This window comes from Benincasa hispida, chromosome 11 (assembly GCF_027475165.1).
Source record: "Benincasa hispida cultivar pf3 chromosome 11, pf3_genome.v1.1, whole genome shotgun sequence".
Classification (NCBI taxonomy): Eukaryota; Viridiplantae; Streptophyta; class Magnoliopsida; order Cucurbitales; family Cucurbitaceae; genus Benincasa; species Benincasa hispida.
The window spans coordinates 6,711,486-6,734,465 of NC_143488.1; the positions used below are offsets into that span (position 1 = coordinate 6,711,486).

General features: G+C 28.9%; 1 protein-coding gene and 1 pseudogene across 1 annotated transcript; one reads left to right on the plus strand and one right to left on the minus strand.

The window, feature by feature from the left end:
- The first annotated feature begins 2,005 nt into the window (after window positions 1-2,005).
- Window positions 2,006-5,074, plus strand: LOC120069212 (hsp70-Hsp90 organizing protein 1-like). The gene is made up of 7 exons (XM_039020911.2): window positions 2,006-3,128; window positions 3,423-3,711; window positions 4,043-4,128; window positions 4,216-4,439; window positions 4,513-4,579; window positions 4,666-4,725; window positions 4,820-5,074. Exons 1-7 carry the CDS (start codon window positions 2,241-2,243, stop codon window positions 4,931-4,933), a joined length of 1,728 nt encoding a protein of 575 aa, XP_038876839.1. The 5' UTR covers window positions 2,006-2,240; the 3' UTR covers window positions 4,934-5,074.
- A 4,905-nt stretch (window positions 5,075-9,979) lies between these two features.
- On the minus strand, window positions 9,980-10,616 carry LOC120069198 (21 kDa protein pseudogene; annotated as a pseudogene).
- Between the last annotated feature and the right edge of the window lie 12,364 nt (window positions 10,617-22,980).

Sequence of the window (22,980 nt, forward strand, 5' to 3'; positions counted from 1 at the left end):
TTGCTCAACCCATATTATACGCGATTTCATCTTTAAATAGGGTTTATCTTTAAAGAATTAACTTAATCTCAACGATATGAAAAAAAAATACTTGTTAAAAGTTGAGAGACTAAAACATACGTCGTTTTAAAAAGTTTAGAGGAAAAAAACACTTTTTAAAAGTTTATAGGCTGAGTCGCGAGCTCGCTCTGTTTAAGACGTTTCGCGGCTCTGCCCAAGTGTGCAAGCAGGTATGAAAATTGTCACATCGTCCCCGAGATAAAACAACCAAAAGAAACCCGATGAGAAATGTACCATTACCGATCGGAACACATACCCTTTATAAACCCACTACTCGGAAAACTAAAATGGAAGAGGAGAGGAAAATGAAATGAGAAGTGAAGAATGAATGTGTTTTCGAATTGCTGAAGGCTACACCTTTTATAGGGAGCAAAAAGGCGGTGAGCCTCATAATGTGCACGGACGAAACGGACGATGCGTGAACAGGGCGGACGAAGCATGAACGGGAGGACCTTTTCCTTTTCCTTTTTTTTTTCTCAGCTAAAGGAAAAAAAATAAAATAATAAAAATATTTTTATTAAAAATTAATAATCACACGTGCCTCGCCGACCGGACGGCGGCGTGCGGGATGTCCACCAAACCCACATTGGTCTAACTCCTCACTCCCTCCAAAACATGGGTACCCCTTGAGACCCAAACCCAAAACTCGAGATTGGAGTACAAGACTTCCAATACCAAATTTTATAATGTGGGATTCTCCAACCAAAATGTTGGTTCCATCTTGATTTGAAAGTTAAATTTTCACCCAACAATTTAAAGAATAGGTAGAATAGTAAGCTCCAAGCAATATAAAGTCTAGGGATAGTATAAGGAATTGATAAGGTATAAAATTGATATATTTTTCATTAGTGGGACCCACAAACTCTTTAGACCAAACTAGGAGAGGAGTTTACAACTTCTACCATCCAACCCTACTTCTCAACTCCTTAGGCCAAACACCTCCCTGGTTTCTACCACAGCAAGATGATGTCGTTTGGAAGTCTCAACTAATTCCACATGAATTATGGATTGAATGACGTTGTTCAATGCACATTTTAAACACTTATTATGTTAACTTACAACTTTCCATCTTTATAATAGGCTCGTTACATGTTTGAAATTTGTTTAAAAATTAACAGATCGATTAAATATAAATTTGAACGTTACGTCTTATAAAAATTTAAACTATTAATTTTATGTTAAGATAATGACCTTCTATATATTTCAACTCTTGTACTCATGAGTGATGTAAATCATGGTAAGAATTAAGCTTAATTTTTAAAAATAAAAAATAAAAGTCAAATAATTACTAAACAGCATATTGATTTTTTTAAAAAAGACCAAACTTTACTATTTTTTTTTGGTTAATAGACTTTCCTAGTCTTCATTTAAAAAAATGAACTGAATTTTATTTATTTATTTATTAAGTTGGAATCAATTAAGATCAATTTCTAATTAATTAAAAATTAAATACTTGTCACTTTTAATATCTCAATTGCGACGAAATTCAAATTTAAAAAACCAAACAGAAGCCAAATTCAAATTCGACTATTAAATTTTATTTTAAAATTATGAAATAAATTGTTAAATTTAATTTTAAGAAGGAAACTTAATTATTTACATTATTTTAATTCATTTAATATATATCAGACGAACGTCAATTTTTAATAAAAAGTTAAATAAAAAATGTAAATCTTGAAATCTAATAATAAAATCAAAATAAAATTCAAATCTAAAAAATAAAATAGTAACATTTGGAAAGCTAAAATTGAAGTCAGAACTTAAGAGATTAAGAATATAATATTTTAAAATTTATAAACCAAATAAATACCAGAGGAACTAATATATTTCTCTCACAAATTGAATAAAAATAGGTCATAAAAAAAATTAAAACTATGGACTATTATCGACTAATATTTGTTAATAATCAAACAAATATTTGATTATTCGAATAAATGATAAAGTAGCCGTGTTTCCAAACACCCCAACTTTGGAGGGCAATCGAACATTCGAGAACTCCTTCAAAATTCGCAAAACTTCTTTTTCTACTCCGAAAATAAACGACGAGAAGTGTCTCGTTTCTTCTTCTTCTTCCTCAAAATTCTTCATTATATACTCTTCGTCTTGCCCAATCTCTTCAATTTTTCCGCCGGATTCTCTCCGATTTCTTCCCATTCCTGTTGTTAGACTGTGCACTTTCCATGGCCGACGAAGCCAAAGCCAAGGGCAATGCAGCCTTCTCCGCCGGCGACTTCTCCACCGCCGTCCGCCATTTTTCCGATGCCATTCAACTTGCTCCTACCAATCACGTTCTCTATTCCAATCGATCTGCGGCTTATGCTTCTCTCCATCAATATTCTGAGGCTTTGGTTGACGCTCAGAAGACGGTAGAGTTGAAGCCGGACTGGCCTAAGGGTTATAGCCGGCTTGGTGCTGCTCATCTTGGTCTTGGTGAACACGAAGCGGCTGTATCTGCTTATAAGAAAGGGCTTGAGATTGATCCTGGTAATGAAGCTTTGAAATCTGGATTGGCCGATGCTCAGTCTGCGGCTTCCAGGTCGCGTCCGGCGCCTCCGCCGAATCCGTTTGGGAATGTTTTCTCTGGACCTGAGATGTGGGCTAAACTGACGGCTGATCCGACGACTAGGGCTTTTCTACAACAGCCGGATTTTTTGACTATAATGCAGGAGATTCAGAGAAACCCTAACAGTATCAATATGTATTTGAAGGATCAGAGAGTGATGGCTGCGTTAGGGGTTTTGCTGAACTTGAAGTTGCATAATCCGACGGAGGAGGAAGCTGATGTTCCTGAGACATCCTCTCCTCCGGCGGAACGAAAGAGAGCTGCTGAGGCCGAGCCGGCGAAGGAGCCGGAACCAGAGCCAGAGCCTATGGAAGTGGGCGAGGAGGAGAAGGAGGCGAAGGAGAGGAAGCTGCAGGCACAGAAGGAGAAGGAGGCGGGCAATGCGGCGTACAAGAAGAAGGATTTCGAGAAGGCCATCAATCATTACTCGAAGGCATTGGAGTTGGACGATGAGGACATCTCTTTCCTAACAAATCGAGCTGCTGTCTATTTGGAGATGGGAAAGGTAATGGGTTTTACAATGTTGATAACTTTCTTGATTGTTTTCCGTTTCTACGTTATGTTAGGTATGTTATGCTGATACTTGCCTGTCCGTTTCTGAGTGATGGGACTTAAACTTTAGGCGAAGGAGAATTATTTTGGAGAGGGTTCTTTCAGAAAGATTATTGAAAAAGAAATTGTGGTCATCTTTTATTCTATGTCAAATGAGTTTCCTACCTCATTGTTGTTTCTACCCCATGAAAACGTTTCGAATTTCGAGGTCTTAAGTTCTTAAGTTATGCTTGTTCTTTCTCTACAGTATGAAGATTGTATCAAAGATTGTGATAAGGCTGTTGAAAGGGGAAGGGAGCTCAGGTCAGACTTTAAGATGATTGCAAGGGCTTTAACCAGGAAAGGAACAGCCTATGTGAAATTGGCAAAATGTTCAAAGGATTATGATATTGCTATTGAAACTTTCCAGAAGGCTCTAACTGAGCATAGAAATCCTGACACCCTGAAGAAACTTAACGATGCTGAGAAAGCAAAGAAGGACTTAGAGCAACAGGAGTATTTCGATCCTAAAATAGCTGATGAGGAACGGGAAAAAGGTATGTCTTTCACCCCAGCTTTTGTTCATTCTTTAGACTCTTAATTTTAGTAATTGAACTGAATGGATTGAGTTCGTAGATGATCTTGAGTATTAGTATCAGATATTTCTTGATTGAAGCAATTGGCTAAGTTGCAAATTGTAGTAAAAGCATAGTAAGAAAAGAAAACATAACTCTATTACTCCAGGATCTCCTGTATTCTTTAACCTTTGATACATCTTCCAATTAACTTTCTTCATGATTTTGTAAGCATTGGCTATACTTGATGTCTCATATTCTAGTCACTGTTACGCACATTTGATGTCTTATGCTTACTGATTTGTTTATATAGGCAATGAATGTTTTAAGCAACAACAATATCCTGAGGCTGTGAAACATTACACAGAATCTTTGAGAAGAAACCCCAAGGACGTAAAGGTCAGTGCATGAGCTATGCTTTGAACTTGGAAGAAATTAACTCAATCCTTATGGCAAGTTGTGTTCTGATGTGTAATTTCCTTACAGGCATACAGCAACCGTGCGGCTTGCTATACTAAGCTGGGGGCATTGCCTGAGGGATTGAAGGATGCAGAGAAGTGCATTGAGCTTGATCCTACGTTTGTGAAGGGTTACACAAGGAAAGGTGCAATTCAATTTTTCATGAAAGAATATGAAAAGGCTATGGAAACTTATCAGGAGGGATTGAAACATGACCCCAAAAACCAAGAATTGCTGGATGGTATTAGAAGGTAAGCATCATCTATTTGAAGGTAGGATTAGGAAAGAAATTCCGATAACTGAAGCCGAGAACTCTGATTGCAGATGTGTAGAACAGGTTAACAAGGCAAGCCGTGGGGACTTGACCCCCGAAGAACTGAAGGAAAGACAGGTAAATCATGTTTTCCAATAGCTTGTAGAAAGCCTTTAGTTAGCATCGTGTCTCTTGAATTGGACTGACATTAATTTCATCCTTAGGCCAAGGCAATGCAAGACCCAGAAATCCAAAACATTCTCACAGATCCTGTAATGAGACAGGTATGTTTAGATCTGAAGACTTTGGTCTCAGCATATGCATGATTCAAATTCTGGATTGGTATCGTATTTAATCCGTGCAATTGCTTTTCTGTAGGTATTGATTGATTTCCAGGAAAACCCAAAGGCAGCTCAAGAACACACCAAGAACCCAATGGTGATGAACAAAATTCAGAAGCTGATTAGCGCAGGAATTGTCCAAATGAGATGAACAAAGCAACAACCCAATTACCATCACGGGTCAGAAAGATTTCTTAAAATTTTCAAGTGAAGTTTGGTGGAGTGTGTATCGTTCTGAATTATTGACATAGACCAGTTTTTAATTTGAAATAACTTGCATATTTTTTTGGTTTGTTGATGGTTTTGATCCTTAGTTTCCTCATACTGTTCAGTTTGAAGAAAGCATCCCTTTCCCTTGCACAGTTCATTGGAGTTCCTTGTTTAAATCATGAATTAACTCTTGGCAGTAGCTCATGTGAATTGCTGTATCATGTTAGTTTAAAATTAGGGACTGCAGCCTCTGATTAATCATACATACTGATTAGCTTTATGAAGAAGAACTTGGACATGATGTTTTGGTGTTTCTTCTTAGCTTTTGGTTCAAAATTCAAGTATTTGCTGCAGATTGTTCGTTCTCCTCTGTTTTTTCTCTTTTAGGTCTTCCATCCTTTAACCATCTCTTTTTTAAAAGAAAAAATATGGTTAAATCGTAAATTTGGTCCGTCATTAGTAGTCTTTAGTATAGAATAAAGGCTCATAAGTAATATGAAACCATAGGTACTATTTATGAAGTTCTATGGATACTATTTATGAAGTTCTATGGATAGGGGGTTTCATAGGGGGCTGAACTTTAACTTTTTCTAAACAAAAGGGATTAAATTTTGCAATTAAATAAAAAAAATTAATGTTTTTGTAACCTTACGGATTTTGTTGGACAAAAAAAAAAATTATTTTTATGTGAGTTGCAATTCGACTTCTCTAACTTGCATACAAAACGTCAATCTCACCGTGAGATGAAGATTAGAACAGTAAGGTTGATGAGTACAGTTTGGTTTTTTTTGGGTTTTTTGAACTTGTCTGACAGATCTTCATGTGTAATTGGACAAATCCTATATGGATTTACGTTGCAGTCATAGGTGGATTATTTAAATCCCCAAAAGGAAAGGATTGAAGTTAAGGGAGTATCTTGAGTTTGATGTTTTTCTAGGATCAATATTCAAGCTTTTTGCAGTATTCTTCCTATGACCCATATTCTTGTGTTACAAAAAAAAAAAAAAGAAAACAAAAACCAATATTCTTTTTGCTTATTCATTTATTTTCATCTTTTTTTTTTTTGTTTGAATCAGTCTTTAATCAATGATCATAAATATAAATGTACGGAAATAGAGTTTCTTTCTTTTAATTTCTCTTTTGATTAACAATCTTGTTTTGGTTTCTTGGTTTTGAAAGTTGGGTTCTTTTCTCTTAAATTTGTTTGGTTAGTTTTCACCTTCTTTTATTCGAGGGAAAAATACCTTGGTTCCTAGGCTTAAGATTTAACTTCTCTTTAAGTTTTTAGATTTTAAAATTTTATATTTTTTATCTTTAAATTTTGAATTTGGTTTCAATTTAGTCTCTTAAGTTTCAAAATGTTGCAATTTCATCTTTGATATTTGAGTTTTTTAATTTGATCTCTAGAATAGGATTTTAATTTTAATTTTTCATTAAGTACTCATTTTCAAATATTGAAGTTAATGTCTATTAATTAATTTAAAATAATGATGTAGTAAAGTTTTAATTTTAATCTTGAAATCTGGGGGAACAAAATTAAATAAAACTCAATTGCAGTATTTTGAAAATTTTGAAATTGAGATAGTAAATTAAAATTAAATCTAAAATTTAAAGACTAAATGTGTAATATTTTGAAGTCTAACAATCAAATAAAAATTAAAATTTAAGATAAAAAAAATTCTATTCTAAATTTAAAAAACACGTTTCGATTTTGGTCTGGACTTAGATTTTGGTGGAGCGTATTCTATTTTGAAATTGTTTGATAGGTTGGAACTAATTATCTGTTGCTCTCACAAAAATCTGAAAGATTCAAGTGTTATGGACTAATTGTCTTAGACATGTTTTTTTTTTTTTTTTTTTTTTTTTTTTTTTTTTTTTTTAAAAAGGAAATTATATTAAACACGAGCTCTATAAACTTTTATTTCATTTTAGATTCATTGGAATCAACGTGAATTACGAAAGTAAAGAAAAATATGGTTCGATTTGGGGTTTGGAATTGGTTTTGGTGGAGCAAATTCTACTTTGAAATTGTTTGACATGTCGAACTAATTATCCGATCTCAAAGAACAAGTTTTATGGACTAATCGTTTTAAACACGATTCTTAAAAAAAAAAAAAAATTAAATTAAACACGAGCTCTATAAATTTTTATTCCATTTTAGATTCATTGGAATCAACGTGAATTATGAAGCAAAGAAATAGAGAGATACATATTATATATCCATCTGTATTCAAATTAATCGATATTCAACCTTTATCTTTATACAGTACAATTTTATACACCTCAATAACAATAATAGATAGTACGATAGAAGGATTTATATATTTTTTTCTACTATACTATCGGATCTCATAAAATACTTCTCTTGTAGAATATCGATAATTCTAGTCCGTCAATTTTATTTAAGACACGGATGTGTAATTGGACTTTCTTTGTAAATTTAGGTTTTGTGCTTTAAATATTCGACTAATTGGAACATACACGTTTCGTAGGTCTTGTCTTTGTTCGTATGCTTTTTAAAACATCTTAATATAGAATTTATTCAAAAAAATATGTATCATAATATATGTAGTCAATTCTTTTTAAACCTTGTTTAACCATGTTTTCATATTTTGAGAATCTGTTTGAACGTTACATATGGTATTCTGAAATTTGAATTATTGTCATTTTCTCAGAAAGAAGCAAAATGAGATTCTTTGAGTCCACAAAAAGACAGTGGAATTATTGTGTGAGTAGGCAAATAATATCATATTGATTGAGGTGTAAAGGAAGATTGAATGCATCGTCTTATTTTTTAAATAATTTCCTTTTCTTTTAATTATGAGATAAAAGAAAACGCCTATGAAAACCATTTTATTCCAGTTTCCAAATGAATGATTTTAATTCTAATTCAAATTAGACAAAAGATAATTTCACTTTTTCTTTGGGTATCATTTTTTAATTTGAAATTGAAAGAAGAAGAATCTATGGGTAAGGAAATAGATTTTGAAATTAGACCATGCTGTGTGAAATCCAAATAGATATAATTTGTTAGAAACTGTTGGTTCATTACTTAGTTATTTTTACTCAAATTGTAAAAACCACTCCTAGAGGTGACCGTTACAACTATCCACTCAAACTTTCAATCGTAAAAATTAAACTCTCAAACTTATAGAAATGAAATTTGACTTTCAAACTTACATAAAGGTAGAAATTGTAATAATGGTATAAGTTTGAGGGTTCAATATTTATCGGTTGGAAGTTTAATTTTTACAATTATTATAAGGTTGAGGGTTTAATTTTAATACGTGTAGAAGTGGGTCTAATATTTACAATTGAAAGTTTCAGAGTATAATTACAATTACCGTTATACTTAAAGGACGATTTTTGTAATTTGACTATTTTTTTAAATAATTAAATTGAGCATAGCTTAGTTGATTAAATATACACATATACACACATATATATAAAAAAATCGAAGAAATCTATTAAAGGAGTTCAAATTAATAATGTTTGTTTGACAGCAATATGTTCGCTTTGTATGGAAATACAAAATAAATAATTAGGTAGTAATCTGGCTTTAATCTTATGACCACATTAAAGTTGTACTAATTTTAAAATACATGTCGAATAAACCTATTATATATTTGAAATAAATCTCGTATATGTATATAAGAAGCAAAATATAGATGAAAAGGAATATTTGTAACAATAATTATATATTAAATACAACTACCAAAAAAAAAATTAGGGATTCCAATTTTTTGGTCAAAATCTAAAATATGTAAAAAAAAAAAAAAAATGAAAAGAAAAACTAATGACAAATTTGTAGCTAAGTGAAAAAAAAATCATTTAAAAGCAAAAACTAAGGGAATAATGTTTATGACAAATCTTGTACTAATGTAGTATAGACTGAATTTAATAAATATCAAATTCGGTTTGAATTTTTAAATATTTTAATTATAAAATAATATGAAACTTTAATATGAGAGAGAACAAACTTTTTCCTAAAATTAAGGGATATATACATATTTGTGAATGAATAAAATAAAAAATCACTAAATGAAAATACACAATTAATGATAACATGTAATTAAATTAATTATTTTTTAAAAAATTATCTTTAAATTATTATTGCTAAAAATATTTTAATTTTTTTTTTAATATTTTAATTACAAAATACAAACACTTAAATGAGAGAGTGTATTACAAGGTTAAAATTGTCAAGAAAAAAAAAATAGAAAATCTAGTTATAAAATACAATTGAAGTTTAAAACATTTGTAAAATATTGTTCGTATTTGTAATAATTATACAAAAAATATTAAAAAAAATTATGGAATGAAGGATTGAACATCCAATGCGTAGGAATTAAGTGCATGCCAATACTATAGAGCCAAACTCACATTAGCAAATTCAATATTTAATTGATAACTATAATTACAATTACTTTATATATATATATATATACATATACATATATATTATACAAATATATTTTAAATAATTATTTAAATTGAAATTTAATTTTTGCTATCAAATATATATTTGAAAATATGAAATAAAAATTTTGTTATAATTGAATTCTTGGTTTTTATTTATGCTTTTCAAATTCCCTATCAACCAACCCTTAATAATCAACTTAATTAAAATTTTGGATGATCGTGTTATTTTAAAATTTCAATTCCCATCATTTCTAAAAGTTTTGTTCTTTCAAATCTTGCAAAAATGTTTGATAGGGCAAAGTGTGATTTTGCTCATCCTTATTTTTTATGATTATCTCACTCTTGTGCCATTTTAAGTCAAGTTTAATTATCAAATTTTAGTTCAATCATCATGTAATATCAATAATAACTTGAAATTTTGAAAATATAATTAAAATTTGAAAGTTTACAATAAATTACTTGAAATTTAGAGACAAAACTAAAACTTTATAAAATTACAAAATGGACAATGGATTGAATATATAATTAAGTCAAAATAAATATTTCCAAAACAAATTTGATTCACTCACTTCAGCAAACTAACAAGCGAGAGAGCAATACTTGTTAATTGAACAATATCCACCACCAATTTCTTCATCGACTCCTTCACACTATCATTCATGGTGTCACCAACAAACCCGTCCATGCACGTGTCATCGTCTGTCAAAGCAGCACTAACCCACGTTCGAATATCCTCAATTTCGAATCGCATCTTGTCATTATCCTTTAACTCCACTATAGCCATCTTTAACTCTTCAATAGAGTCTCCAAACTCCTCAATACAATCACTTACAACATAACCCTCTCGTGGTGTTAAGACATTTGACTTGGCTAGGCTTTGGATCACCGACGAGGCAGAGCGCGTGCGTGTGAGGGCAACAGTGAGGGCGGCAATCGTCATCAGACGATAGCTACCGTGAATGGTGGCGGCGTCGGCGGAGAGGGAGGAGAGGCAGAGGCTAGGGTAAGGTGTGGATTGACAAGTGGTTTTGATGAATTGGGTGTCATTTATTGGTTGAGATTTTGCAATATTTGATTGGTTGATTAGGATGATGAGGAGAATGGCTTTGATTGGAAGGGGAAGATATGAGGATTCCATTTCTTAGCTCTCTTTACAAATGGTGAGTTTAGAGAGGGAAGATGAGAATCAAGTAATTTTTATAAAGGGGTGTTTTTATTTATTTAATCAAATTTATTTATTTTTATATGTTTAAGATTCTATCATAAACAATGCATGTGTTTGTTGTTTGAAGTGTCAGTGAATTTTGATGAATAAAGTTCTTATGATTTGGGTTTTCTTAAGTAGTTGTGGTTCTTCTGTTTCAAATCCATTAATTTGGGACATATGAAATTAGGCTACGTTTAGAATTGCATTAGCTGTATTAAAAGTCATTTAAAAAAATCTTAATCGTTTTTTTGGGTTTGGTAAAATAGATTTAAATTAAATAGATTAAAATCACTTTTAAAAACTTGTTAATTATACATTTACTTTAAAAGCAGCATCCTACTAGCTTTTAATATTTAGTTTTCAGTTTTATACTAAAAAAAAGTTGTTTTTATATATTTATATATTTCTCACCTAATCAAATCTATTTTCTATTTTTCATGAGTTAAATGCATCATCTTTTTTAAAAAAAGTACACTATATTGATATCTTTTTTTAAATAAAGTTATTTTCCTTTATATTTAATAAAAAATAAAATTTATCATACTAAACAATTATTTAAAATTTTAAATTGCATTTTTTTTTAAAAAAAAATTGATTATAAGTGTATTTTAGTTATTATATCTAAAATAAAATAATTAGCAAACGCTTCAGCCTACTTTTTTAAGTTCAAGCAGAAATTTATCAAATACTATTTTACTCATTTTCATACCTGATTTATCTAAAAGCATGATTGTCAACTATCATTTTAAAAGCTACAACAATCTCAAACGGAGTATAAGAGTTTTGAAAAGATTTATGAGAAATTAATTATTTATGGGTTTCTAAAAACACGCGAGTGGTAGTTTTATCCCATTGTAATGTGAAAGAAAGAAATTCAAAAGTTTATTTTAACCCATGTAATATTGGTAAAAGAAACATCAAGAGAGCTGGGAGCAACCATGTTGAAATAAATTTTTTTAAATCATTTGAATTAAATATTTTTACTAATATAAGTATTGTTCAATTGTCATATAGCTTGTTATATCCACTTCGAGGTAAGAGGTTTGATCTTTCACTTCGCATATTATAAAAATAATAATAATAATAATAACAATAATATTGAAAATTTTCTTGATACCCAAATGTTATAAAGTCAGATGGATTGTTCCGTAAAATTAGTTGAGGTACAAATAAATTAGTTTGGATATTCACGAAAATAAAAAAGAAATAAAAAATTGAGAAATATTTTATATTTCTTATTTTTCTAAAGAGATACTGTCAGAATGATTGACCATGTTTTAAGACAAAAATAATTAGAAAATTTAGAGAATAAGTTAGAGAACAAAATAATTAGAAATAAAAAGATCTAGATGGGTGTGAAAAATATATTAAATTAAGATCATGATTGTGAGTTTAGATCTACCTTATATGATATTTTACAAGTTAATTACATTGTTTTGTAACTGAGATTCTGTCTCCTTTATATTTTATTCCTGCAGCTAAAAAACCAGATTTGAATATATTAGATACTCAAAAAGAATAAAAAAAAAAATTGAATATATTAGATTTAATCATGTTTCACTTGATAACTATTTGGTTTTTTGTTTTTAAAAATTTATGTTTTAGTTTTTATTTTTTAGAAAACAAAAATCATACATTTTATTAATTTCTATCTTTAAAAAACCAAAAACCAAAAACACGTTATTTTTTAAAAAAAATTGAAAAACTACAAGCATATTTGATAATTGAGTTTTTGCTTTTTGATGTTGAAAATCAAAATAAGTTTTAATGACATTTTTTAGTTTTTTTAATATAAAAATATCAAACTTTTTTTTTTTTGCAATATTTTCTCTTTTGGTGTACATAATTATAAAATTATATATTTATATTCTTAACTATTTTAAAAGTTTCATATTGATAATACAATATAGATATTTTTAATGTATTGATTAATCAAAATAATATAAAAAATTAAAAAAAAACAATAAATATATTGACAAAATATAAGTAAATATTTTCATTTTTGTAAAAGAAAATCATAGGAGGAGAAGAGAATAACATAACAATTAATTCGATCTAATGGATTCACAATGTTTTCTTACGACAATTTTGTTCCCTCTACAATGTGTGAATAATTGCAAATAAAATAGATTGAGATTTGGAGAAATAATTCTCTATGTTTTTATAAACTATTTGTGACAATGCAAATAGTAACATTTCTTGATATAGAATTGTCTTTTGAGAAAAGACGCATTCTTTCACTAAGGTTGTGTCATACAGAAAAATAATGCATTCCTATGAAAAGTTGTGGTATTCTAATTTTGTTTTTTTAAAAAAATTAATTAATTTTGTGAATATTTTTCCAAAATTTTAACTTCAAATTTTGAAAAATTGGGGTTATTATTGGTAAAATAAAAGAAAAATGGAAAATTGATTTAGATTTGAAGTATATTTACCTTCGATTTCATTAAAAAAGGGGGAAAAAAAGAGAAGAAAGTAAAATTTATACTGTAGGTAGGATTTGAACCAATGTCCCCTAGGTTGTTTAACTCACACTAAAGACGTTGGACTGGCCGGAGGTAGTTCTTCGAATTTACTTTTTGTACTAAACGCGCACGCATATTTTAATAAACGGAAAAAGTTTTTAAAAAACGGGTTTTTATTTTTTATTTTTTAAATTATTATTATTATTATTATTATTATTTTAAAAAAATTTAATTCTATTTAATTCTATTTTTAGTTTTCAAAAAACAGAAAAGTGAATTGTAAATTAAACAAACCTGATTGTAAAAAAGTAAAAACTAAAAATAAATACCCTATTGGTTATCAAACACCTCCTTAGTTTTTTATTTTTAGTTTTTGAGAATTAAATTTATTTCCTTTCAAATTCTTACAATAATTTACATTTTTTTAATTAAAAAACTTTAAATCCTTAGCCAAATTTCAAAAATAAAAACTAAATTAAAAAACTTTTTTTTTTTATAGTTTTCAAAACTTGTCTTAATTTTTTAAAATACCGATAAAAAAAGTAATTAACAATGCAAGATATTTAGAGATGAAAATGTGTTTATAGCCTTAAATTTCAAAAGCTAAAAATAAAAAACCAAATGGTTACCAAACAAAGCCTTAAATTTACAAATCAGTTTTTTTTTATTTATTTATTTAATGATAGTTGTACTTCTTTGTTCGTCGTGAAAGCTGATTGAGATAAATTTATTTGTGATAAGCAATATTCGTTATAATGAATCATAACCTGTAAGAGTTGGTTCCACCAATGAATTGCTAATAGCAAACATGCAATAATTACTCTATAAGCGAAAAAAAATCAAAAATCATATATTTGATCAAGAAGTTAAATATTCAAATCTCTATTATGTTGGGTTAAATATTAGAATCAAACATCTAATCTTGAAATTGATATATACGTCTGTTATGTCAGTTGAACTATATTTACTTGACGATATTAGTCTAAAAGTTAAAATTTTATTAAAAATGAATATGATATTTAATAATAGAGACAGTATTTCTATAAAAATGAAGAATGCAAGTATCTTCCCATAGAGGACTAACGAAATGGTGTATTTTTTTTAATGAAAATATATCATAAACTAACAACTCAGACAAACTTTAAAATTTATTGAAATCATAAAAACTAAATGTTATCATTAGAAAATATAAAAAATAGAATAAAACAAGCCCCAAATAAAAAGACCATTAATTGAACTAAAAAAAAGAAGACTATATTCTCTCTTTAACGTAGAAAGTTTCATACTTTTCAAACTTCTAGAAGAAGGGAAAAAAAAAAAAAAATTGTCAGTTAGCTATCAGATATTTTTAAAAAAAAACTTTATTTCAAGCCAAGTATTATTATGTCTTTTTCTTCTTATTTTCTCCATATACACAGAAAAGAAGGGTATGCTGTCCTTTAATTATTTAATATCTCATTTGATCCAAATTAGATAATGTTTATTTTGATGTAACTTAGAAACTAGTTTTATATATTTAGAAGAATCCCCCAAATAGACCTTTTTCTTTATTGAAAGCTTTAAAGTTGTTTTTAATTTTTTTAGAAGAAAAATTGTTTTAGTTTTAATCTATTACTACTATTATCTTACTAATTGCATCCAATCTCCAATCTTTTTTGGAAAGAAATTTGGGCAATTTTGAAATTAAACTTTATGCTATACCAAAAAGAAGGGAAAATGAAATAGGAGAGCTTAGCTTCCTTGCGCAAGTTGCATTACTACCTATACGCTTTAGAAAATATTTTAAAATATTTTTTTTATTGGTTGGTATAGTCATTTTTTTTCATATTAACACTTCTTTTTTCCTTCGTTTGTCCAATTTTTATGAGTTTTTTTTTTGTACGGATGACCTTCTCTCGCACGCCTTTATGTTTTATGATCTGACCCCACTATCTTATGAATTATAACATTTTTCTTATATCATAGGGCACTTTCAGTCTTACCAAAGAACTCGCGCTCGAGATGAGATCTCCAGTCCGACACCTTTTTCAAAGCCCAAACCCGATGCTATCATAATAACGCGATGAAAAATTTTAAGAGGAGACCTGACGACCTAATGATATCGGGTTGGGGATGACTGCCATATGTTAATCGTGAAGGACGATCACTTGGATGCACTAGATGTGGAAATCAAGGACACAATCGGGCAAAATGTAGCCAACCATTATAAATATATGTAGTGATCGGCAGAGATAGAGGTAATGTACATACTGTATTTGATTTGGGTTACGCCTTTTCATTCTGATTGATAAATTTGAATTTCAGGCTTTTTATTTATTATCGGATAGAGCTTTAGAAAAGGCACCTCGGGCTGAGACATTCACCACTGTCGCAATGTTACAAGTAATGTCATCCAAGTTTTGGATTTTATTCAACCGGGTTACATATTTGAAATTGGGTTAGGACTTCGGAAAAGAAATCAGATTGGTGAATTATCCCCAATCTGATATCATTAAGCCGTCGAGTCTCCCTTTAAATTTCTTCGTCGCGTTATTATGATAGCATCATATTCGAGTTTTGAAAAAGGCGTCGGACTGGAGACCTCATCCCGAGTGCGAGTTCATTAGAAAGGCTGAAAGTGTCATTTGACGTAAGCAAAAGGTTATAATTCATAAGATAATGGGAGGTGGGTCATAAAACATAAAAGCATGTGGGAGAAGGTCATCCGTACAAAAAAAAAATCCAATTTTTACACTAATTTTCTAAGCAGTCAAATAAAACTGAAAACTTCAAGTTAAACATAAAATCTTCCAAAATTTCAAAATCAAGATCTCCCCTCAAAATTCAACAAAACAATGAATTGTCAAATACAAAGAATATCATCTTCAATCATGAGGAACCTTCTTAACTAATCTCAACAAGTAAACTAATCTATACTACAAAAGGAATTAACAAAGTCTTCATCGCTTTCAAATTTGGTAATGCATTTGTCTTCTTTATTTTTTCCCTTCTATTGGTTGTCCTCAAAACTATAACTCAAATTTTATTAATGCACACCCAACTTCATACAATTTTGTTAAGCAAATAGTTGGTAATGATAGGAGCTGGAGCATTTAATCTTTACTTCTAAGCTAAGATTCCTGCCCGTGGTGAAGAATTACAACTTTTCATGCATCTAAATGCACATTTTCATCCAAGAGTCTTAATGAATCTAAAAATTTAAATTCATTTACATTATTAATGTTCTATGTATCTATTTAATTTATGTATTTGCATTTATTAAAGATGTGTATATTTAGTTTATAGATGAAAGGTTGCATCCTTTCATAATGCCTTTTCATTTAGTATAAATAATGTTGTATTTTTCACAATCAAGATATAGAAGAAGATTTCGAAATGTAAAATCTTAGATTTTAAAACCTTGAAAGCTTTCAATTTTTGTTTCTTGTGTGTTCTTATGATAGAATGCATGAATATTTGGAGCATTCAAGTGAGAATTGATTTGTCTTGCTCGTGAAATGCTTTAAAGATCAAGGGTTAATGGGAGTTTCTAACTTTGTCTGATCCTTGGTTCCTGGTAATGAACTATCATCTTGATCATCTAAGTAATCTGTCATCTAGTCTATCTTAGGGGTTGAGATCAAATTGATTATGGGGTCTGTTGGGTTGAGTTCTTTGAGTCTTGTTTTTCAACATGGTTCATAGATTCGACGTCCAAGGGTTCCTTAACATCTTGTATGAACTTCTTGTGACGAAGGGTGACCTTCGTTTGTGGTGTCTTCAATGAATCATTAAAAACACAAGGGACAAAATTGGAAGAACATTAGTTGGAAAATAAATCCCACACTCATGATTTTTCTCATTTGAAGGTTTCTTTATGCAACAACTCTTTTTTGTTTTTTTTTTTTTTTGTCTCACTTTTCTTTCTTGTTTTAGCCTCTTCTCTCTCCCCAGTCTCTTCTAATGTCTTAGACTCCACGATGTCTTCACTTTTCTTTAGAGAATTAGTTGTGATCTCATTCTCTACACACACTTCAAATATTTGCTCGCTCTCTATAAAGACTTTACCTTTTGATTCTTCTCCCAAACTGTGATGAACACTAACTTTTATCTTAACATCATCATAGTTGGAATCTTCCTTTTTGACTCATGGATGAACTCCATCATTCAGAATTGATTGATTAATTTTTGGCAATGAACTATCATCTTGATTTTTAATGGCTCGCGCGACATGATTCTTTCTTGCTAGCTTTTGCAACTTAAACGTTTCATTTAATTGACCTATATAATTAATGGATTGGTGCAACTCAACCAAACTCTCTAAGACTCTTCCAAAAATTACCATAATTGTCGTCGCATGAAAATGTCTTTTTCAATGAGACATATCATAAGACTTCTAGTATCTCAAACTTTAGCAAATCTTATAGTATTCTTATGAGAATCATGCAAGAAATTCCAATATATTATATAGAATGCGAAAAGTCATAAAATCTCAAAGGTTTTTTTAAAAAATATATAGATGCAAAATACAATTTTTTTTCTAATTTTTCTAGCAAGTATATTGAAATATGAAGAAAATAACAAAATTTGAAAAGTCACAAGAAAACAATAAATCACTTCTTTTTCTCTTTTTTCTATTTTTATCACAAACTTTTTTTTCCAACAAGCACAAATAACGTATGAAGCAAGAAAAATGAGAAGATGAAGAGTTATAAGTAATATGAAAATAGATGAAGTTAAAGAAAAAAAATGGCATGGAAAAGAAAACAAATAAGGATATAATCTGTTTAGAGCCAAAGCTCTGATACCAAATGATGTTAAGGAACATTGGGCGTCGGATCTATGAACCGTGTTGAAAAACAAAACTCAAAGAACTCAACCCTAAAAGATCCCATAACCAATTTGATCTCAACCTAGGATAGATAACAAATTACTTAGATGATCTAATGAACCAAGAATTGGACAAAGTTAGAAATTCCCATCAACCCTTGATCTTCAAAGCACTCCACAAGAAAGACAAATCAAATTCACTTGAACGCTCCAAATATTCGTGATTATATCATAAGAACACACGAGAAACAAAGCTTAAAAGCTTTCAAGGTTTTAAAACCTAAGATTCTATATTTTGAAATCTTCTTCTATATCTTAATTGTAAAAAATACAACATTATTTATACTAAATGAAAAGACACTATGAAAAGATGTAACATTTCATCTATAAACTAAATATATGAACCTTTAATAAATACAAATACATAAATTAAATAGATACATAGAACATTAACAATGTAAATGAATCTGAATTTTTAGATTAATTATGACTCTTGGATGAAAAGGTGTCTTTAGATGCATGAAAAGTTATAATTCTTCACAATGGGTAGGAACTTTAGCTTGGAAGTAAAGATTAAATGTTCCAGCTCCTATCACTACCGATTATTTGCTTATCAAATTTTGTTAAAATAGTTTTACTGATTGAGGAATGGAAGATGGAGAGTAGAAGAATATTGGAGAAGAGAGAGAGAGAGGGGAAAAATAGGAAAAATAGAGAACTAGTAGGCCATCGATCGAAACATAGCTGAGATAGAAAATTGAGGAGAGAGGTGATGAGATGTATATAAACGATTTTTGTCCATAACCTAACGATAATAACGTTTTAAAAACTTTTTAAAGGTTAGGATATTATTGAAAAGAGGAATCGATAGTTTTTTTTCATATACTAATGATAAGGGTACATATATTTTATCTTTTTTCTTTAAAAAATTATTTAAGGATATTATTGAAATTGAAATGTAGTTTTGAACTTTTTCAAAAGTTTATGGGTACATATTGAAACATTTGAATATTTAAATTATTTTTTAAACGAAGTATTAATTTTTTTCCATCTAAAACGAGTCATGGTGATATTTTTTAAACCTATTTTTGAAAAATTAGGAGTATTGGTAAAACTTTAAAAGTTACAGAATATATATTACACAAAGTATAAAGCTCACAAATATTTTCTATATTCTACTCTAATTATTTATTAGTTTTTAAAATGCATTAACTTTGAAGAATGGTCAAAGTATGCTCCGTTTGAACTCAAGTTTCAATTGATTTGATTTTGATATGCCAAACTTTTTGTTTTATATAATCAACTTCTGTTTTTGTTTTCTATTAATTTTTAAATATGTAAGAAATAATAGAAAATTCAATAAGAAAAAAACTATTGTGTGGTTCTTAATTAGATCTTATCGCGTTAAATTATATCATTGAGATATTTCAAGGTGCAAGAAAAATAATTGACTTTTCATAACATCTCTACGTAATAAGACAAACTATTTTTTTTTTTAAGGTAAAGACAAAAATCCTATACATGATTTAATCTTTCATTCTAACCATTTTCAAATTTAATAATCTAATAAAATTAATATGATAAATTTTCAAGATAAAAAATTGACCCAAAAAATAGACTAGAGTTTTTAATGACATAATTATATTAAATTTAAGGCCTTGACTACTTATAAAAAATTAAAATGGATTGAAATAAAAAAAATTAGTATGAGAACGTTGTTTATAGTTCTCCAGAATCAACATCAGAAGCTCGTTGATATTTTTAATTAGATATTTACAAGGATCATAATAGAAATAAAATAAATTATTGTTACTAAAAATATATGTTAATGTAAGATAAAATTAAAACAATAATTACCAATAGTTTTTTTTTTCCTTTTGCGTTTTTTATTTTGAAAATGTATTTAATATTAAAGATAACTAATTATAATAAAATTAATTAGTATAATTTTTAGAAGAGCAACTATCATACATAGAAGATAAAAATTTGTTATACTGATAAATTTTGGTGTTATGATATTTAATACTAATGAATAACAGTTAAATAATTTATTTAGTATTAACAAATAATTATTAGTTAAAATAAATTGTGGCTACTAAAAGAATATTAAAATTATTTTTATTAGAAGAATATGGGCTAATTTTATTTGTACATGATATCTAATATAAATTTTTTATTTTAGCAAATTAATAATGAATAATAAATTATTAAAAATTATCACGAGAAAAATTATTAATAGTGTAAATAAGAGTGAAAAATTTTAAGATAACATTTAAAAACATTGTTGGTCTAATTTATAGATGAGAGAGGAAAGGGTAAGGATGTAAAACTAATTAATACAAATGTGGACTTTTTATTTAAGTATTACAACTTGAAAAAATAATTAATGAAACGTGGTACTTTTAAAAGTATTTAGAGATTTGTAAGAAGTTCAAGAGTAAAAGTAAAAATAAAAAATTAAGTCGAGGGTTGAAATCTTGACTTAAAGTTAGTCGATGGTTGAAATCTCGACTTAAAGTAAGTCAAGGGTTGAAATTTCGACCTAAAAAAAATTAAAAAGCAAGTCGAGGGTTCAAAAACTCAACCTAAATAGATCGAATCTTCAACCTTCGACATACTATTACACTAGTCGAATCCCGTCGCTCGCATGCGCCTGCTATCTCAAGAACCTGCAAGCCGAATTGTCTCCTCGTTTTAAAGCCTTTGTAGACCTCAACTTTAAAGCCTTTGCGCTCCACCCATGGGTCGAGTTTTAAACACTCTATCTATTGTTTTTTAAACCTCATTCTTCACCCTTCTCATATCACAAATAACACACTTTTACTCTCTACCTCTTACTCCTCTTACTCTCTTCTTTTCTTTCGTGTGAATCCTTTCTCCCCTCACTTCACCCTTCTTCGATCACAAATTGTACATGTTTGTTCATTCACTCTACTAAATTTCTATTTTTAAAATAATTATAAAATTTGTTCCTATTCTCATATTATTATTTATTTATTTTTAATATAGTTTTTATTGTTGTTAGGGAAACAAAGATTCAAAAAGAGGTATACGTTCACTCAACTAAATTCTTGTTTTTCTAATTAAAAAATAAGTTATAGATTCTAATATTATTCAACCTTATCAAATACATTAAACCAAACTGATTTTTTTATACAAATTTTTAATGTATTTATCTTTAATATTTTTTAATACAATATTTTATGTTTAATATTATTTGGGAGCCTTACAAAGCTGTCATGGATAATTTACCTAATTTCTATACAAACAGTGAAAATATATGGTAGACGATAATTCATCTCATAGGTTTTCATATTGGTGAGTAGCATCTTCCTGACAAGGTAATGAGACAATTCAGTTTCTAGCAGGATGTCTCATCGCTTTGTAATACTAAACCTCTACTGCATGATATCGACATAAGAACTAGAGATTGGTTTGAAAAAGTTGCACATTTAGTAGTGTGATGGTACTATCGTGCAAAGTTTATTGCATTGGGGTTTCTATTGGGCAATTTGATAGGGATGTCACTCAAAATTACATCAATTGGTACAATAATATTACAAGGCACTACGTTACTCGTTCGAAGCAATTGTGGGTCATCTGGTACATAAATAAATAGTCTAATTATTTTTAATTTAAATTTATTTTAAATATTATCTAATTGTTTTATAATTCACAGAGATCGAACACCAGTAGTCTCCATGTTGTAAATGATCCAAACCAAGTTATTGCTAAATATAGTAACAACGAGAGCTATATGGAGGAGACACATTATATGTAGGATATACTTATTGCTCCTCCACCAGTTCCTAGATGTTGGGGACCTGCTCGAGTAGAAGAAGATGAGTTTGATGAGGTTGCTCACAATGTGAAATAATTGCCTCCTATGACGCAGACACAAAGCCAGACTAGTTGTGTTAGTAGCATAATGGATATTTATACTATGAAGGGCCTACAGAGATACCAGAGCAACACTAAGAGAAACCAGAGCAATCTCAAGTTTAGAGTCGACGACGACAACCAGCTCGAGATCAACAACGTCCGCCTTGTGGAACACATTGATTTTTCTTTTATTATTTTTAAATGAAAGAGATACATTAATTGTTGTATTAGTATGAACATTTTTATTTACATTTTATTATTTTCAAATCATGGAAGAAAAAATGAATGAGAATTTATTTTTTAAAATTATTTTTAAATGAATGAGATACATTAAGTCGACGACGTCATCCTTTTTGTAAATTATTAAAAAAATATAATAATATAAAGTACCTTAAACAAGGTAAGAGAATAACATGTTGGAAAGATGATATTTTTTTTAGAAAAATGATGGTCGAGACTTGAATACTCGAAGTGCATTTCTTAAAAAAATAAATTTTCAAGTCAAATAGAAAATTAAAAAAAAAAAATGTACAAGTCAAAACGAAAAACTACCATATTTCTTTGAAATTATAATATTTTGTTAATTAATTTTAAAAACTACAACATTAATCAAATTTTTCCAATTGACACACAGAATAAAAACCGAGAAGGAAATTAACGAAAATTTTCTATAGAATTAAGTTATGCCAAGGTAGAGTTCCGAAATTGGTGGTAAATCCTATCATTTGATTTCATTCCTATCATTTTCAATTTTATATCTCGAAAAATTCTAATAATTCTTTAAATTTTTAATTTCGTATAGTTAGATCGTTGAAGTTTCAATTTTATGTTTGACACAAAAAATAAAAAATCCAAATTTTATTAGTTATAAAATTTAAATGAAAATTACATGTTTGTTCATATATGTTTTTTTTTCTTCTTCCTATTTTTTTTCTTCTTTTCTAAAAATTTTCATAACTTATTTAATTTTACATACATTTCTTATTTGGTGTGAAATTCGAAAAGGGAGAAAGTGAATCTCAAACCAAGAAACACACCATTTCTAGGTTTTGAGTATAGTTTTCATTTAGTCTTTAAGTTTTAAAATATTACACGAGTTTTATTTCAATTTAATCAGTAGATTTCAAAATACTACAATTTTACTATTAAGATTTGAGTTTTTCCTTAACTTGGTATTTAGGTTTCAAGACTTATATTTTCAAT

Excerpts from the sequence above, each read along its gene's own strand:
- LOC120069212 (XM_039020911.2), top strand. The coding sequence starts at position 2,241 with ATGGCCGACGAAGCCAAAGCCAAGGGCAATGCAGCCTTCTCCGCCGGC. Across the intron at positions 3,129-3,422 it reads TCTATTTGGAGATGGGAAAG|TATGAAGATTGTATCAAAGA; the intron begins GTAATGGGTTTT and ends CTTTCTCTACAG. Across the intron at positions 4,440-4,512 it reads TTGCTGGATGGTATTAGAAG|ATGTGTAGAACAGGTTAACA; the intron begins GTAAGCATCATC and ends CTCTGATTGCAG.